Source organism: Antedon bifida, chromosome 10 (assembly GCF_963402885.1).
Source record: "Antedon bifida chromosome 10, ecAntBifi1.1, whole genome shotgun sequence".
Classification (NCBI taxonomy): Eukaryota; Metazoa; Echinodermata; class Crinoidea; order Comatulida; family Antedonidae; genus Antedon; species Antedon bifida.
In genome coordinates this window covers 14,573,972-14,594,831 of record NC_136235.1, presented here as the reverse complement: position 1 = coordinate 14,594,831, position 20,860 = coordinate 14,573,972, and the positions used below count along the sequence as shown (strand labels likewise).

General features: G+C 31.5%; 1 protein-coding gene across 1 annotated transcript in view; it reads right to left on the bottom strand.

Annotated features, from left to right (window-relative positions):
* Window positions 1-388: 388 nt before the first annotated feature.
* LOC144853696 (sorting nexin-27-like) overlaps window positions 389-20,860 on the bottom strand; it is a 31,587-nt gene continuing 11,115 nt past the window's right edge. The window contains exons 5-12 of the mRNA XM_078711473.1: window positions 17,875-17,982; window positions 16,914-16,989; window positions 12,318-12,478; window positions 7,492-7,581; window positions 6,588-6,737; window positions 3,984-4,112; window positions 1,730-1,836; window positions 389-1,199 (exon numbers count right to left, since the gene is read on the bottom strand). Coding sequence (XP_078567599.1) covers window positions 1,735-1,836; window positions 3,984-4,112; window positions 6,588-6,737; window positions 7,492-7,581; window positions 12,318-12,478; window positions 16,914-16,989; window positions 17,875-17,982 — 816 coding nt within the window. The 3' untranslated portion in view covers window positions 389-1,199; window positions 1,730-1,734. The remainder of the gene's footprint in view (window positions 1,200-1,729; window positions 1,837-3,983; window positions 4,113-6,587; window positions 6,738-7,491; window positions 7,582-12,317; window positions 12,479-16,913; window positions 16,990-17,874; window positions 17,983-20,860) is intronic.

Genomic DNA, 20,860 nt, shown 5'->3' with positions numbered 1-20,860 from the left:
ATTATTTATAAAGCTGTGTTTACAGAAGGGATGTAATTGTTACAGACTTTTCCCTAAAGCTTCCCATAAAATAGTACCAAGAGGAAATAAGACATGGTATATAATATGAAACAAACTATCACCAATGGCAAAGATCACTTAAGCCTGTTTTCCTAACGTCGACGCTATCGTTAACAATAATCGGCGATCTTCTACGTAAACATTGAAATGTTAACGATTTACAGGAAAAGGTACTCGCTATCATTATCATTTCAACTTGATAGTTTTCAAACGATCGTCGTTGGACTGTTAACGATCAACGACGATAGCGTCGACAGGAAGACAGGCTTTATATAATGGCGGTATACTGTACAATTTAGACTGATTGATTAATGACTATAAAAATTCACCTGCATTTAAAGATGTATTGTCCCTTTGACCAATTCCAAAAAAATAAAAAATAACAGATTTCGAAAAAAGGTGGGTCATTTTGAAGTATCATAATAGTTATTAACTCTCACCAAAAATTTGTCGAAAAAAAAATCATTTAACTGAAATACAGACGTTTTTTTGTTAAAAAAATAACTCTGACTTCCAGTCAAAGTTTTCGATCAAAACATACCCCATAATTAAACGCGCTTGTTTGGCTACTCTGTATGCATAATCATAAAACTTCCTCACAATCTGTGTGAAAATACCTTCTCAACTGTGACGAGTTGTAAACAATCCTAATTAGCATATGCATAATGCGTACTCGTGGTTTGAAATCTTTGTTTACTTTCGCTCGCGACGATTTTCCAGACGAAAAGTAATCAAACTAATTTACCTGTTAATTACGTAAACTTGTTGCTTTTGGCTCGAATTTTCGACTTAAAGTGAATAATTTTAATATTACTTTGATATGGCCAATTTAAATTTAGAATATTTTGACCTTCATTTTTTTGTGTTTCAAGGGACAATACATCTTTAAATTATAAAATTAACATTAATAAAACCTCAATAATAAAAATTAGTCTAAATGACGATTTAAATGGTGATCTAAATAACCGTCATGTCAGCTTTAGCGAAACCTCAATTCCCCCAGCATCACAATACTTAAATGTGCATGTGTGTGTAGTGGAACAAACTTGTGCACTCAAGCAGAACATCTTCTTGATGTATGCCGTATACCACAGGTACTTGGTAGCAATACAAGATGGTTACAAATTGTATGGCTTTAACTGAAAAAAATTGAAACATAATGGTGATATCCCAGACATGGTATTGAATCTTTTAACATTCAAAGCACAGATCAAAGTTTCACAATAATTGAGTGACCTCCCAGATCCTGCTAAAGGTCTTTTCTTCTGATTATTTTTGATAAAAATGCATAATATTCCAAGTTTAGGTTCTATTACAAAACAGTCACCAGCATATGTCACACTTGGACTGTGACTGACAAACACATTGTTTTCTATAGATGCTGATGCCCAAGATTTTCAAATAGAAACTGTTTAAGAGGCATATTGATAAAACTACAGTACCCTCTATGGTTTGGGCTTTTCTCAACATTTTTTCAACCCCAGTAAAATATTCTTTATTGAAGATTATTGTGGTGACCAAGCTGTAAGTGTTATAGTGGTAATACATTAGTAAATTTGCTACTAAAAACCCAGAATTAGGTCACACTGGGTCAGGTCAATCTATGAACACAAGAAGACGTATATTAAAAACAAAAATCAATGGAAAATATAACATCAATTTATCTTACCTGTTTTAATCATTTTCATGCCCATTTTCCGAATGGTTATTAGTACCTTGATTTGAGATTTTTCGTTCCTTTAGCACCCGCTCAAAACATTCTTGCATAAACATAAACTGAAAGGATAGAAAGTATCATCATTTATATCATAAAATTATTATATCATTTTTATATTTTTCCAGGAGCATTAGACAGTAGGGCAAAACAGCAATTTTAAATTTAGAGAATAACAAGTTGATATGCGCTGTGCTACAGTTATAAAGTCCTCTCGTCCGCTTGCTTATGACCAGTAAAATAAAACAGAGGGCGCACCTGCAAATCTCTCACAATTTCTGACTGGTTTTATCCAGTCAATAATTCAGACAATTACAGATAATATAGCCCTTCTTGGTGCCAGTAAAATTAAACAATAACATTAAAGAGAGCTCTTTTGTCTTATTTCTGGTTATATTTCATGCAGCATCCTAATGATACACTACATGCATATTGTATTGCATTGGGTGATAAGGCGCTGGAGTATGTTGATCATTTTACGTACTTAGGCCATATTTTAACTTTGAATCTAAGAGATGAGGCAGATATAAAACGCCAATATAGATCTCTATGTATTAGAGGTAATGTTTTATGTAGGAAATTTTCATACTGCTCCTTCAGGTCATATTGTATTAACATGTACTGTTCTCCTTTATGGTCTAATCATTTTTAAAAAGATATCAACCGACTTAAAGTTTGTTATAATGATGCTTTCCGTTGTTGAGACAACCCAGATTTGTTAGTGCGAGGAATTTGTTTGTGGAAAACAATATTCCATCATTTTATGAATATTTGAGGATTTCGACTTACCGATTTCTTACAAGAATAATGAAAAGCGAAAACAGAATATTAATTTGTATTATAAATATTTGTTGATGGATTCAAACATGTACTACAAATGGAGAGAGGCATTATATACCAATAGATAAAAGTTTTGGTCCTCTCTCCTTCATCTTTTTTTTTGTAATTTATTATACCATATGGAAAATTGTCTGAAATAAAAGTTGAATTGAATTGAATTGAATAATACATAAATGACTGAAGTTGAAATATTCCTTCATGTGAGCATGTGGAGCTCCCCTTGGTCTATATTGCGCTTCCAAGCACAGAGACATATAAATGTGACAAAATCTGATATATGATATCATAGTGCTGGAAATGTATAACTGAAGTTGTTATACATAAATTACATTTAAATTACTTATATAAAATGTGTCAGATTTTGACTATTGCTAATTACTTTAACACTCTCTTATTTCTGTCTAAAACTGTTTCCAATTAATAATTTTGATACTGTGAAATTAGCTATATTAAATGAACAAATGAGCTTGTTATTCATATTTGCATTGCTGAAATTGGTTGTAGAAATTGCAAAAAAAAGAACACATCCAACCAAAACATGGTTTTATAATTATTATATTTAGTTCAGTTGGCTAAAGGCCAATTCAGACAGCATCGTACAACAAAGCTCGACAAAACGTCTTGACTCGTCAATGCTGTCTGAGTTGAATCACGACGAGACGAGTCTTCTTGAGATGTAGTTTTTAGGTTGTCGTTTTTTAAACTTGTTTAATTTTCTCCTGACAAAGTTGCCCTTAAAACAGCATATAACCTATCAACTCCACTTATAGAAATTATAGACTAATTCAAATAATAATAATTATAAAAATTGTATTAAAAATCTTTTAAATTTCATTTTTGCAGTATAAATAAACCAATTAATCAAAAACACCATACTCATATGATTCAAAAGCTTTATCACTGAAACAATAAATGTCAAAATAAATCAAACATCCCAATAAAAAGCTGGGTATTTGAAAATTGAATCATAAGCCCGGATTTCTTTTAATGTTCTATAAAACAAATTGTTGTAAGCACAATATCGTGGCGCAGTGTGTTGGATGTTGGATTACTGATCGTGAGATGAGATCTTGGTTCGAGTTCAACTCTTGCCGCATTGCTTCCAAGTTTCAAGTATCCTTAGGCAAGAAGAAACTTTACTTACTCTCCACCCAGGTGTTATAAAATGGGTACCCAGCTAGGTCAAGACACAAATTTGCTAGCTGCATGGGAGGTATATGTTTTGTACATGTCTGATCCAAAAAAATTACCAGGGTAGTAATGTGAAGCACTTAGAAGCATTGTGCAATCAGTGCTATATAAGAACAAATATTATTATTATTTAGTTTTAACATTTTCATTCAATTTATTCATATTCGAGTGCACTTACATATTGTGTGTGAACTCTGACCCATCTTGGCTTCTTTCCTTTCTTCTCATATTCAAATAAAAAAGCCATACCTTCCTCATCATTCTCAAACTGTTTTATTTCATCCCATTTGAATGTTGGTACTTGCTCCTAACAAGAATAAGTAAAATATATTGTTTAAAACATGAACAATCTTTATCTGTATTATTATATTTTTGTGCAAAGAAGCCTATTATTAATGATCAATGTCTGTATTAACCATTCACAACAGGCTAAGTGAATACGACTTAATGGAAATTCTTAAATCTTTATTGACTAAGTAATATTAGTCAAATACTTAATTTAAGGGAAATATCTCAATTAACTGTGATTAGTGAATAACTGTGATTAGTGAACCAGAGAATAAATTCAGATATATAATAAAATCATGGTACAGTAGGTGAACTAAATCTTCAAAACTTTTGCAAATACACAGATAGTGAAAAAAGATACAGTTGCTTGAATATAAGTGGTAAAGACTGAAAAAGAAATATGATTGAATTTGAATTGAACATTATTATAAGTTGAATAAACAACATAGTGTAGAATAAGTGTCAGTGTTGACCAACTGATACAATTGAACAACGTTTCAGTACTACAGTAAAGTATACGAAAGTCAAATTGTTATTGTTACTCATGTAACAATACCTAAATACACCCTTAGTAAAATGAATTCGTCCAAAAATATGGAACAGTTTACCAATTAATATTAAATCGGCACCAACTATGTCCTTTAAGGTTAGATACAAATCTCATTTCTTTTCATAAAAACTGTATTATATTTAATTAAGTTTCTCTTTTGCATATTTTGATTAAGACAGGACCACAATGTAAAACAGATGCACTGTTATCTGATTGTTTTATCCTGTATAAATATATTATTATTATTATTATTATTATTATTATTATTATTATTATTATTGTAATTTATAACTTAAAGACATTTAAAACGCAAGCAAACCATTGTTGTTTTTAAACACTAAATTTTAGTCTTACATTTATATTAATTACCCACTTACGTATTTCTCAGTAGCGTTAGATTTTAATAACCTCCTAAATCCGACTTATGCCAAAGGGAATACATAAAGAAATAATCCAGAGATTTGCATGCAATTCTCAAGAAACAGTAAATCACTATTAAATAAGCAGCTTATGAAGAAGCATGGCTGCATGGATGTGTATTCTGTTGATATGTAAGCAGCACTCGTGAATAAGCATGTTCTATTCAATATGCAGCACTGGTGAATAAGCAGGTTCTATTCAATAAGCAGCACTGGTGAATAAGCATGTTCTATTTAATATGCAGCACTGGTGAATAAGCATGTTCTATTCAATGAGCAGCACTGGTGAATAAGCATGTTCTATTCAATAAGCAGGACTGGTGAAAAAATTCTATTCAATATGCAGCACTTGTTAATAAACATGTTCTATTCAATGAGTAGCACTGGTGAATAAACATGTTCTATTCAATAAGCAGCACTGGTGAATAAGCATGTTCTATTCAATGAGCAGCACTGGTGAATAAGCATGTTCTATTCAATATGCAGCACTGGTGAATAAGCATATTCTATTCAATATGCAGCACTGGTGAATAAGAATGTTCTATTCAATATGCAGCACTGGTCAATAAGCATGTTCTATTCAATATGCAGCACTGGTAAATAAGCATGTTCTATTCAATAAGCAGCACTGGTGAATAAGCATGTTCTATTCAATAAGCAGCACTGGTGAATAAGAATGTTCTATTCAATATGCAGCACTGGTAAATAAGCATGTTCTATTCAATAAGCAGCACTGGTGAATGAGCATGTTCTATTCAATATGCAGCACTGGTAAATAAGCATGTTCTATTCAATATGCAGCACTGGTAAATAAGCAGGTTCTATTCAATAAGCAGCACTGGTGAATGAGCATGTTCTATTCAATATGCAGCACTGGTCAATAAGCATGTTCTATTCAATATGCAGCACTGGTCAATAAGGCATGTTCTATTCAATATACAGCACTGGTGAATAAGCATGTTCTATTCAATAAGCAGCACTGGTGAATGAGCATGTTCTATTCAATATGCAGCACTGGTCAATAAGCATGTTCTATTCAATATGCACTTTTTCATAGTAGATTTTATAAGTAATTAGATGATTTGCCCTACTCTGACGTAATTTGTACTTTATACTAAGTACATTTGAGAATACTTGCGAAAAAATTAACAAGTAGTTCTCGGGTGGAACTCGAACCCACGACCTCCAGATCACTAGCCTGGCATAGTATCTTAGTATAAAGTACAAATTACGTCAGAGTAGGGCAAAACATCTAATTACTCAACTCCCTGACGCAAAACTACAAAAGATTTTATAAGGTTTTTTTATATTGGTTTTCTTGTTAATATTCTTTCATCATTAATCATTTATATTTTTTGGCAGTACGTAACTAATAAAACGGCTATGTTGACTGTATATGATTTTACGCTCTAGCAAACACAGGATATTCGTCGTCCTCCCCAAATCGTTGTGTTTCGTAAAGTCCCTATTAGGTGATGGAAAAAGACTAGAAAGGTATTGTAGTATCCTCTAGATATGTACTTACTTCAATAACACCTTCTTCAGTACAAGCCTGTAACCGGAATGTTTCAAGGTTGATAATCGGTACAACATGTCCACTCTTACGGGCATCACATGGGCAATGCGGGAATGCCAGATCCCCATAGCCTTTACATTGCCTCACAACTTTTAAATACTAATAAAAACATCAAAAATGGTTTCACTATTAATTATTTGTATACAATGTGAAAGGAAAGTACCATGGGTTGAGTGTGGAATCTACACTATCGTATGTTTCATTTCATTAATTGTTGACAAAAATGTCTGAGGCTTCTAAAGAATTAAAAACAACTCTATAGCTTGCAAGCCAGAAGTCCCAGCTTAAAATTTATGACAGTACATAGTTTAAAAATAAGGTAAGCGTTTCGATCTTTATTTAATCATCATCAGGAATCAACAATAATTCTAAAGACAGACAATTATTACAGTACTGCACATACAATATAGTATACATGAGATTAAACAATTAGATAAATTTCAAATAATTCAATTAGGTAAATAGAAACAATTAAATCTCACACATAACTATACATGATGTTGAGGACAAAAAGCTTGTTCAGTAATTTAAATTGGTTTTAAATTATATGTATTATTATTCAAGTTCAGCAATGTTCTGAAACATTGGGAAAATTTCTTGCGTGGTATGGAATTGTGGAAAACATTTACAACAAGAGACATGACAATTTAAAATTGGAAGGTTATACAATCAATTACTATAATTTAGATATTTTGCAAAATCTAACACAGAAAAGACAATGCTTGAGGGTGTTATACTTTAGAGTTGCTTCAAGGGGTCATTTACTAAATAGAAATTATTCTACTTTACTATAAATCTGACAAAATAAGAACAAAAATATGACAATTGACACTTACTTTAATTACACACATACCTGTAGTTTTTGATCTTTTTCTTGAAATTGTTTTAGTTCACTTAACCTATCTTCTGGATCAATTCTTTCTTTACTAACATCATCTATGGCCTTTAAAGATAAAATAAAATATCATTAAAGATCATATATTACCTGTCTAATTGGCTGTCTAATTTATTTGCAGAAAAAAAGCCATGTTATGAATTTGTCAGATCTAGAACAACAACATCTATTTATTAATTAATATTGGCTTGGTGGTTTAACAAGCTTGCAAGCAAGTTCAATAGTTCAAACTATCGCATCACGATTTTTCTTTCAAACCAACACTATATGCCAATTAAAGTCTATTAATATTCATATTATATAGGCCTACAATTTATTTGTTTTTGCTTTTAACTGCCTACAGTATCTCTGTTGAATGAGGTAAATAAAATACAGTAAAATTAACCCAACAAAGCGCTGCCTTAAAAGGGGTGTTCCCTCCATAATGTATTTCCCCTCGATCATTTCACAAGTTTCCCCCAAATATGATGGGGGGGAGAGGTTTCTACTGTAATGAAGATTTCAATATTATACTGTCCAGTAGGTGTTGAAGTAATAAAATAAAATAAATTTAAATTATTACTAAATATGTCAGCATATCTGAAATTTCAAATAAAATAAATGATTATTTAATATGCAGTGTTTAAATTAATAATGTATTATTAAAAAGGTTTTAACGATTATCTTTCAGGTCACAAGGTGACCTACCTCCATACTTAAATACTGTGTTTCATTTCGTCTCATTAAGATTACGTCAAGTTGTTATGTTCGCGGCCTAATTGTACGTGATACGTGCACAGACATGATGCACGGTAGATCTTCATTACATAGCACGTAAAGAGACAGGCAGGAGAAGCCATTAATATTTCAGAAAATTGTGTGTAGCAGGCAATTCACACTAAATAACACTGTACATGCCTAAACTCTATTCTATGCTAAAAACCCATTGATTACGCTTCATTTTAGTAACATAATAAATGTGTTTATGATTAAATTTTGAAGATGTAAAGGTCAACTTCTTGATCGTTAGTTTTTATCACTATTTAAGTAAAAGTAAAAACCCTGTATTAACAATAAACTACAGATGAATATTTTTTTCAGTGATATTTGTAATTATTGAATATTACTAATAGTCAGTGAATGAATATCAATACTGAATTATATATTTGATGTAATCATCAGGTTAAACAAATATTTTTGGTAATTCCCATTTTACTATATAATAGTAATATAATTAAATACATAATGTGCAATTAAATAAATAATGTACAACCAGTTATATATGAAACTGAGATGATGAGTTTGGAATAAGTACTATTTTGATTTATTTGATCATTATTGAATTGAATATGTGGTGTAGAAAAATACATATTTAATTTCCTCTGACAATGAATTGATATTTTACACATTGCTTATTAATATTAATAAACAATATATTCATATTAAAAAAGCCGATACACTGTAGATCAGAACATTTTTAATAGTATCCGTGTAATTTTATATAATATTAATCATTTTTGTACAAATTCAGAATTTTTCATGGTGCAATGTATTTTTTTATATGATTGAATAAAAAATATACCAAATATATCCACTTACAAATATCTATTGCATTCTCTTAAGATTGATTGCATAGGAATAGTAATATTATTCTAAATGCCAAGGTCCAAAAACATAAGACGGACAAAATAATGAGACGTTCTCAGAGGAAATGAGAAAGGCTATAGAAGTATATAAAAAATAATGAAGACATCTTTTTATTAGTCATATATTATGATTCCTTTTCAAATCTTTTTATGCCCAAATGATTTTACACAATGAATATCAGTACATCACTATTCAAAAAGAGTCTCCCTCCTAGTGTTCTGCAATGTGACCGACACACTTTTAAATCGAGAACCCTTAAATATAATATATTTTTACTAACCCTACTCTAAATCTTCATGACAGAGTCTATTCTTTAGATAAATATTACCAGTTTGATAAGGGTCCTCATTTATTTTATCCCTTTTTTAATATCTTAAGTCGAGCAAAGACAATGATAAATGCCAGTCCAGCTCATACAGTAGCAACAAGCTATTTTAAAATGCGCAGAATTTTAGTAGGCTAGTAAAACCAACTAGCACAAATCTTTTTCCAATACTCACTGAAATTCGTAATTATTGCTTTAATATAGTACACATACAAAGAGGCCTACCTAGTGTACCCTTGCGTTTGATTGATTTTGAAACTATCACATGTCATTATTTTCTCTTTTTTTTAATGATGCTCAACTTATTGTAAATATTTTGAAAATGTTGTTTAGGCTCATGGACGAGGCTTTCGCGTGTTTGGTTCATTGACGAGGCTTTCGCGTGTTAGGCTCATGGACAAGGCGCAATGAAAGATTAACCTCTAGTGTGTGCCTGCTCTACCATGCAGCTAAATTCTGAGCCATTTTAATGGGCCTAACCTTCAAGATGGAAGTAGCAGTCTAATTAAATTAATTAAAAAATAAATTCTTTAATATCCTAGCCAACTATTTTATTTAACTTGGCTGTCTCATAGAATAGAACAATGTATTAAACTTGACTTATGATTCAGGTCCAGGGGCCTATGTCAATAACTTTCATGTAACAGACGATAAAAGAATCATGAAATATTCTCCCCATTCAACTCATTATGTACATGCGTAGTGTATAACATTTATGGTCCCTCTTCTCAATGTGAATAATTTTTTTTACTTGTATTTGAATTGAAATATTTTATTTATACTGGGCGACGTCTTCAGTCAAAGACTGGTCTCCCAGAGGGTAAAGTTATGATCAGTGGCTGTGATGTACTAATACACCGGGGTAATCCCCTACTCGTCTCGAAAGATATACTAGGTTCTTTAAAGTGCACACGAGCTAGTGGACCTACGGTTTATAGTCCTTATCCGGGAAGACTCATTCTACTACCAGAACCATGGAGTGAGTGAGCCTCGAACCCCTGCCGATGTTATGGCTACGTAATTACGGTTCCACTATCTTAACCGCTCAGCCACTCCCACAATAATGTTTAGTAAATTGTCCTTTAATGTAAAGCACTCATATAATTCAGCATCAGCTGCCAATTGCTACTTTCTATACCAGAATAAAATAAAATAAATAAACCATCTTTTATAAAAATGTGAACGATCGACCTGTTTTTTTTCGGGCTTAGAATCTAATTATACAACTAAAAAACTTTACATGGTCAATGTGTGAATTAGATATTAAAAATGCTCAAATTATAAAACTAGCAAAAGAAAGGAAATAGATACTTAGCTGATCATGATTTTTATACTTTCCTATACTTTAAAGATGAACATAAAACGGTTCAAATGTTTCTGTATCTATAAATATACAACATAATTAAGTTTTTGCAAATCCTAGCTTTAAGCTAAGATTAAGAACGACTTAGCTGTCTTAATTCTAAGTAGGAAAGAAGATATTATGGAGTAATGTAATCTAAATCCTATCAGATTTTTCAAAGTATGACGTAAACTTTAACCTTATTATCAAACATCATACTTGCAAACTATAGCCCTACTATAACGTGAAAATGGTTTTAATAAATGCATGCAATATTTCAAACATATTTTAAAACCAGTATCTGCAGTCCCCATTATGCAGTTCAGGATGGAATACGAAAACTTTTAAGAATCTGATTCTACCCTGAGCGGAATTCCGCTCAATCGACCGCTCCTCGTTCTGTGTACACAGTCATAATAGAAATAACATAGATTCTATTTTTTTGGTTTTTACTTACCATTACCACTTGTCTGTGTAAATTGGCCTTAAGAGTAATATCAATAATAATAAGTTGGATATTTGAGAAATAATTTTAAATAATTGTGCAAAATAAGGTGAAAGGTCACCGACATGTACCGAGATGAAACAAAACACTGGGGTAACTCACTACTCTAGGAAGATGGACTGGATGGCTATCTGTTTTTCACCTTAATTGATATTATCAAAGAATATATATCACAAGAATGAGTATTCTGCGATTTTTGCATTAGAAATTTATAACAGACAGTGATGAGCGCGGATGTATACAGACTAAATAAGACTTGATTTATTAGATATTATACTATGTATTATATATGTCACATTAAATAGAATTATGATAATATATTTTGCAATTGTAAAACATTTTATAATACATATTTAATAACAAACTAGTGTACATTCACTTTACAGAAAATTATTTACTACCATGCTAAATTAGTTCACAAAAAAGAATTACTCAGCACGGCCTATTCTTTACCATTGCCGCGTACTAATCTACGCCCGTTAAATTAAGTATTGTTTTTATGATATAAATTAGTATAAAATACATGTTATTAATAGGATACAATGTTAAATTTCATTAACATTTATTTGTTTCACCAGAAACAAGTTAAATATAGAAATATTAATAAACTATCCTTCGTGGAAACGCGTAAACACCAACACGCCCGGTAGCGCTATCGTAGCGCCCGGTTGACGAAGCGAACTGTTTATACAACAGTTTTTACTACATAAATTGCATGAAACGAACAAGTAAATATCCAAACGGCATTTAACATGATGTTGGCATGAAAATACTACCGGTGGTCCAACCTTATATTAGTGTAACCGTCACAAAAAGTTGTATACATCCTCACTTATGGCGGCACCCTACCACATGGACAATATTACTGTTAAAGGGAAAATCGCGGATTACTCATTCTTGTGATATATATTCTTTGATATTTAAACAATGCTAGTTGACAAAATGATGCGTGAGCAGCTAGGCTTGAGGTTATTGTAGAAACTTACCTGCCAATATAGGAAATCCATTGCTATTGCATCGTGATTAAGAAACAGTTCTTGTTGAGGAGAGAATACCCACTTTCTAAGGCATATTCCAACCGAGCTTGTCGATGAATAGTTCTGGATCTGAATATTGTGGGGGAATTCTGTCGGACTTAACTTGCGTTCTGAAAACGAAAACAAATTGCATAGGATTATCATAACAATAACATCTAAAAGCCACAAGGAATTATGTAATTATTATAAGCCATCATTTATAAGTAAATACCACAGACATTTCACCACAAAGGTATTAATCATGCCTACGTAATACAATATTTTGTTGCCTTTGCTTTCTCTTTTAGAAATTGTTAATACTGTTATATTATAACAAATAACCTACTTGGCTGGGAATGACATGTTTAATTTGGCTTGTACCAACGTTTTTAGACCTGTTTTGCCCTAATTACCTAATTAAAGCTTGTTAAAATTTCCATTTTTTATTTGGCAATACCTATACATATATCGTCAGAAAGGGATATAATTAAAACCAACTAAAAATTGCCATACATATGCTACATTATAATATAGAATTATATTTTTTTCTGCACTAAAAAAATGACATAAGATAAAATTTATACAATACAATACGTACATGAATTGTGAAAATTGTGATACGACACTTAACGATAAAATGCAATCTACTTGTGTAGCTAGTAATTTATGATCTTTGACAAAAGTAGTTATTACTTTGTTGAAATAATTGTTGAATAAGGGAAACAAAAAACCTTACTATTATAGTAAATAGTAAATTTTATTTTTATATATCATTTCCAAAAACACAAAAGGCCACCAGCTGTGGCTACAATACAAAAAAAGGTTCTCAAAATGTATCATTGTTCAAAGAACAAAAATTACGAAGGAGGTTGTAATTAATTATTGTTTATATTAAATGTTTCCTTCTAATATAATTGCAAAAGAAGACAGAATATTAAATCAAGTAGTGCATAGCAAGTTGGTTTCTATTATCTATAATTCATACAATGTATTACCATTTCAGTAACATTCATTTATCTGCATGATTTGACTACTGTATATTATTATTATGTAGCATGACACACTGTATTCATTCAATGACAGATAAAAGACTCTGTGTAACTAAAGCATAAGTATACTACCACAGTTTAATAAAAAAAATGTAAAACAATACACAAGGCATACATGATAGAATACAGTCTTAGGTACTGTAGCTCTCATTCTCAATGTGTAGAGCTCTTCATTCAGACATGTTACCTCTACCATGTATCAAAAAGAAATGATGATGGCAGGGTTCATGTACTATTATCTGATAGGGGTGTTTGATAAAATTGTTTTAGCTATCTTCTCGGAGAGAATAGGCTAATGTCGGTTTATCCAGGTAAGCTAGGCACGAATTAGACGATAGGACAGTCAACATACTTGTAGTAACAGACTTGTACAAAAAACATTGGTACTGTACTTACGTACTTACAGGGAAACATACGTTTAATTATACTGGCTGTTCACATTAATTGTTCAGTAAGTAGTCAGTACAAATTAATGCATTAATTCCTCATACATTTTTAAGGAACTTATATTAAAGGAAATTAGCATTACCATTCAATATATATTACCAATTACAAAGATAGAACATATAGTGACACTTGTAATAGTCTGTATGTTCTCTTCTATTAAGAAGTGTACAAAGCTGGATTATCAAGCCTACGGTACATTTCTTTCCACTGGCCTATTAAAAAATACATTTTTAGCTCTCACTATGACATTCTGATTGTTTGTATACAGTATATCTTAAAGATATATTGTACCTATAATGTAATATTTTGTTTAAATGTTTTTGTTGAATATGCCATTTTAATGTCACAACAAAATTGGATCAAAAAAAAAATTATTTATCTGAAAAACTGTAATTTAAAACAAAAAATAGTGACATTGGCTGGAATTTATTTTGTCTTTTTAAGTATTAAAAACATTTTTTTTAGTTCTTAGTAATTAACTTTACTAAAAGTGTGAAATGGCCTAGTTAAAGTCTTTATTTATTAATCTTCATTTTTCATGTGTTTTGGGGACACTTACAATAAATTAAATTCTTTTGCAAATAACAAATGTTCGCTTGGATCTCTAAACTGTGTCCTATACAGTAAGTGTGTATACAATAATGATGTAATGACTTTACACGTAATCAATTCATTTTGTCATAACATATTAAAGGAGGCAGAATATGTTGATTAGCTACTTTAAACACCTTTTTGTCAGTTCACATATTTTGAATCTATTAATAATGTAAATTTCACTTTAAAATATTAATACAAAATATTCATAATTTTTTACAGCATTTGGCAACTACCATTGCTACGCTCGCGCTAACCGCTCGCCAATTCGCCAATGGCGACTGGAGTCTCCATTTGGCGAAAATAATTATTGCCTCGTTCGCCAAATTGGCGAAAATACATTTCCAAGCCTAGGCCTAGCCTGGTCAGCGTGACTTCTTATGCGAGTGAGAATTCGCCACACTTCGGTACTTTCTGACTCGGGTACACTTTTTACCACCACAGCATTTTATGTGACGACGTCACGATCGCCGTGTTTATTTTTTTAGTTCTGTTTAAACATGCGCAGAGCGTGCCTCGATGACGTTTTAATGACACACAGTTAATGTGATTGGTTCGTGGCCGGCCTTCGTCGACGTGATGATGAGCGAATAAAAGGGGAAGTCCCTATTCTTCGACGTAGAAAATGAACTTCGAGAAGAAAAATGTAAACAGAAACATGTGGACGAATACTTCCGTAAACGAGGCTGTTCTGTTATTTAAAAAGTAAAAGTAATTACCTCAATTGTATAATGTTAACATGTTTAATTTTATTTCCCTTTCGATTATTCTAACCGAAAGTTGCGCTTAAATTGAATAGCTAAGAAACAGCGTATACTACAACGGCAACCCTGGCCAAAGCGCGTTTCGGCCGCCTACATAGAATGGGTTACGGCCGCTGCATAGCAAATTCAAAGCTTCTTAAATTTCTGCGGTACATTTCTTCCTAACGTACTTGTTTTATATAATAGATTGATAAATATTCCACTTATTAAATAATTTAATAAATCGGTAAAATTGACGTTTCGAAGCAAATATTCCATGATGAGAGGCGACATTTTTCGACATGCCTCGTGTGCGGCGAAGACTAGTTCAGAAAATGGAACAGTCCACTGCGGGGGTTATCCAATCATTAATTAACGCGCTAATACATGCATACCATGCACATTGCCTGGGCGACGGTAATTTAGTAATAAGCGGAGAACTGAATCCCCCGTAAGGAAAATGGTAAACACTGATAGTTATGGTAGGGATTATTTTTTTCAGTGGTTGGTCTTGTTGGCTTCTTCGCACGAGGTCCACGCAAAGTCAAATAAAACGATGTGGTTTATCAAACAGAAATATAAATTAGCTTTAATTCAATACTAAATTAGCCAGATTTTGATAATGAGAAAGACTCAAAAATTCAATTTTTATCGTTAAAATTGACATATGAGGCGGATGAACATAATAATAATAACCGATTTACATATCAAAATAAAGAGTATTTAAAGCCTGATAACATGCAACAAAAATTACTCCACCACCTATTATGGACCTCGTGCGATCGGGTGCGAAAATGGGTAGGTGTTTTCCAAAGTTATTTTTAGCGCGCGGATTTCGGCTCGCCGGCTTTTGTACCTCATTTTTAACTCGCGTTTTCTATTAAAATATTTAATAAACATAGATTAAAAATATATAAAAATAATCCCTTAAACAAGATCTTTCCAGGCATATAATTTTTATTCTCATGGGTACATAAGAAATAGTATATTTTTAACTTCAAAGACACGTCACTTTTTGAAATTTCACGAACGTGTTAAAATCGCGGTAACGAAAATTGGGATACCTAATAATAATATAAATGTAAAAGAAGTCACAAATAACAAACAAATACATGCATTATTTATTAAATAAACATTTTTGCGAATTTTTATGTTTTTTTTTAATTTGGCTAAAGGATTTTCAATTTGGCTAATGTTTTTCAAAACCTTTCGCCATTTTGGCGAACGAAAATTTGACCTTAGCGCGAGCGTAGCATTGTTTAATTCAAAAGTTGGTAAAGGTGGCTACTGAATTCATTCTGAATGTAGGGAATGAACTGTAAGGAGCTCATTGTATTAAGCATCAACATTTTGTGGTAGGGTGGCCAGTTCCATGCCGCCTTATCCTCCTCGGTGTTTTTCAACCAGGTATGCATTTACAGCCAAGTGGACTGGCCAGGGTTGTTTTTATCAGGAACGGTTCTTTCTGTGTCCTAACCACTTGGCTACCCAGTCCATAAATAGTTTTTTAAAAAATGGGAGAAATGTTGGTCTTTAAAACCATGCAAATAGTCATTAAAATAGTTTCACAATTTTGTCATCCAGGTAAGCATAATACAGTGCACAACCAAACGCCCCCCCCCCCACGAATTTTCCAGTTTTGTGTGTTTTCAGAGCAGTTAACAGGTGAACACGCCTTCAACAAAAATTCCTGTAAAAATAAATCTAGAAATATACACAAGGAATCCACTTACCAAAGTCATCTTTGACAACGTACAAGGCAAAATAATTGGCAGCTTCTTCACTCATTTCTAGTTGAAAAACAACCATCTGAAATATTATATATAAAAAATGTTTATAAATACAGTCAACATAAACAGAAACCATCAAGCATATATATTGTTGTGTATCAAAATGTTTCAAAAGTTAAAGGGTGTCCTTTAATGACATACACATTATGCAATGGCCAAAAGGTTTTGCCAATTGTGGGATATGCCTATACCATTACCAAATCAGAAATGTTAACAGCTCACACCCATTAGACCTTGGATGGGCACAATCTGAAAACATACACATTCGTGGAAACTTATACAGTACTTTTTTTATAAAAAAAAAAATAGCAGAATACAATAATTATATCAAGCGTTATATAAAAATCATAACTTTCATCTAATAATCTAATCATGGAATTATGAAGAGCTTTCCATCTGTAGTGCTAATACATAATCACTTGAATTATTCTTTGGCAGAATTTCATCAACATTTTTGTAATGTGTATTTTAATACATACTTAGAGTTCAGAACATTCCTATGTAGTAATTTTGAATCTCATTTGTGATACTCATAAATTTATTTTGTTACTCAATTGTGACATTCCTATGTCACTCATGACACTCATCTGTGACACTCATTTGTGACACCCCTTTGTGACACCCATTTGTGACACTTAAAATTTATTTTCTCACTTATTTGTGACATTTCTTTGTCACTCATTTGTGACACTCATTTGTGACACTTAAAATTTATTTTCTCAGTCATTTGTGACATTCCTTTGTCACTCATTTGTGACATTCCTTTGTCACTCATTTGTGACACTCAATTGCGACACTCAATTACGACACTCAATTGCGACACTCAATTGCGGCACTCAATTTAACACTCATTTGTGTATGGTACTTACATAAATCACATTCATTATCAATTTCTGATTCTCACCTGATAAACATCCTCTGTGGTATTATTTTTTCTAATTTTCACGATTATGCTTTTACGATTTGGAAGAAGAATCCTCATGTCCACTTCGCTAACTGGTTGCTTTTTACTCTATAATAAAAATCATAAATTATAAACCACTCAAATGTTAAATGTTCTTTTACACTATCAAACTTTATGTGACAAAAAAATGTGATGTGCCCATATATGGACATGATGCTGTAATATCACTACCATATTTTGTCATATCACTTTTTTCAAACTAGTCTGGTAGAGTGTAACTGGTACTGGGCAATTCCATGCAAACCTGACATGACACCAACATTTTCATATTCATTCTATCTTCACAATTTTGGTGTCTAATTAAAGCTGAAAATCTATATTTTCAAGATCTAAATTCAGATTTTAAAATTTCAAATAATATCCTCAATAAATATTGATTAAAATCATAAATATATTTTTTCACAGAATTTGATAAAAATTTACAATTAAGAATCACAAAAATAAAATAGCCATAAGCTTGTAATTATAATAAAATCTAGTTTAATATGGTCACATGGGTTACTATGAACATATATTTACCATTCAAATTTTCTTTTGCCTCATTTCATATTCATTAATATGCGAAAATATGAATGCTAATATTACATCAATTAGTTACCGGAAAACATAAAAAAGTTAGGTTTTCAGAAAAAATTGAGATGTTTAAAAAACAAAACTTTACATTTCTAGCAAGTTTTAGTAGGGGTAGCTAGTGAGGTTATTTTAATTTTTTTATTTACGTTTATTAATAAGTTATTGCCATATTAAATATATCAATTAGTTACCCAACCAGTAACTAATTGACAGTAACATGTTGACAAGTGTTAATTTGTATTTGTTCAACACTAGTAAGTTGTAATAAACTATTTATTGAAAGAATGTTTTAGATAATACACTCTCAAAGTTGTTTATATAATTCTATGCCTTTTCATTGCACATGCTATTATTATGCAAATGATCAGTTTCTTATTTGGCACTCATTACCCATCCCGTTATCGGGATTTTCATCGGGATTCACGAAAAATCAGGATTTTTGGTCGGGAATTTCGGTCGAAAATATTGGGATCCCGGACGTCCCAATCTTTTGAAAATCCTGATTACCCATCCCGTAACGCGATTTTCATCGGGATTCACAAAAATTCGGTATTCCCGGGATAATGCTAAATAATGATACAAAACGAACAGGATTTTTAACCGGGATATCGGTCGAGATCCCGCCAAGAATCCCGATCGATATCCCAGCCATCAACATCCACACCTTCATTTGAACTGAAACATCCTCCCAAGTGTGATGACTTTATCCTAATCGAGTACGAGACAGATAGCAATAGAATTTTAAAATATGTTGCGCTGATAACTGAGATGCACAATCATGAGATATATGTTACACATCTGCGCAAAAGCGATCGTGCAGGGAAAGTATTTATTGCTAAAGATGTAACAGACAAATTTACCAGCACCATTTATGGATAACAGAGAAAAATACCACTTTGACAATGCTATCCCTGAAGCAAACTAAGCAAAAACAATAACAATCCATTGACAATTTAGATTACGTAAAGATCGACTTTTAAATATTGCTGTCATGTTTTATGCTATAGTGTACTCACTTGTTAGGTAACATTGAGTCTGACATGACAAAATTGAGTATAATGTAAACTTAATTTGTTTGTATACCTACAGTACTCTTTAATGGTGCATATACAAATAAAATATAATTAAATATTTTCTCATAATTACAGATAAATATATTTCTTTTCTCGAAAAAATATTTGTCAATTAATTACCGTCAATTAGTTACCATAATATTTTGTCATAATATCATCATATTTTTTTAATTAAATCAATTATTTTGAAAGAAAACATATCTAATGAATACCATAACCATTGGTTAAACTTAAAATTTTCAGACTTTCAGATTTTTTACGAATTTATAATATTGTCTTATATGAAATTGGTAAAATTTAATATCATTTTAGACGTGTTTCAGTTCATTTACTATATATTGTTGTATGTTATAGTTTGATATACTTTTGTTTTGATATATTTTTTAAGTTATCTTTAAAATATGTATTTAGACATTAAAAAAATGCCTAAATCAGTTACACATTACTTCAACTTTTCCAGTCTCAATTAGTTACCATCAATTAGTTACCGGAATCATGTCTATAAATATCATCATATTTTTATGACAACTCAATTTTTTTTCAAATCAAAGGTATTGCATTCATTGTTATACCCTATGGATTCAAATCAATACCATATTAATAACATTAGGCCTCTAAATTCACAGAGTTTTTATAAAATGTACAATAGCTACAAATGCAATGTCGGATTTGCCTCAATTAGTTACCGCACATATTAATATCATTTTTTTAATAATAGAAATTGTTAAAAAAGAAAAAAAGTCACTCTGTATACTTATAATGCTATTTGTTATCACAATATTATATTTGTTTGAGGATATTTATAAAAGTACTGATGGTACATGTGTTTGAAAATTCAAATTTGTGTCAGAATATCAATTAGTTACCGTGGAATTGCCCTACTACATACAGTAATGTAGTATTATTGTACTTTAAACAGTAACCTGTATTGCTACAGTAATTGGTTCAATTCCATGACAGTGTTCTTACTGTATTTGCTCAGTCAACTTTCATATAATGCAAACTATACACAACGGTATAACTCATATTACATCTACATGTGTCAGGGCATCATTTATAAGGAGCGCCTGCGCGACCGCGCTCCTCAACAGGCTTCGAGGAGAGCAATTTATCGTGCTCCTTAATTTTCAAAATAGAGCCTAGCTTTTGACAGTGTTGATTTTTCTGTCAAGAGGCCTAAAAACACGTGGATTTTTAAAAGTTAAAACCAATCTAGGCCTAGGCTAATAATATATAAGCTAAGTTATAAAGCTACAAGCCTAATGGCAGTCCCTCGTTTT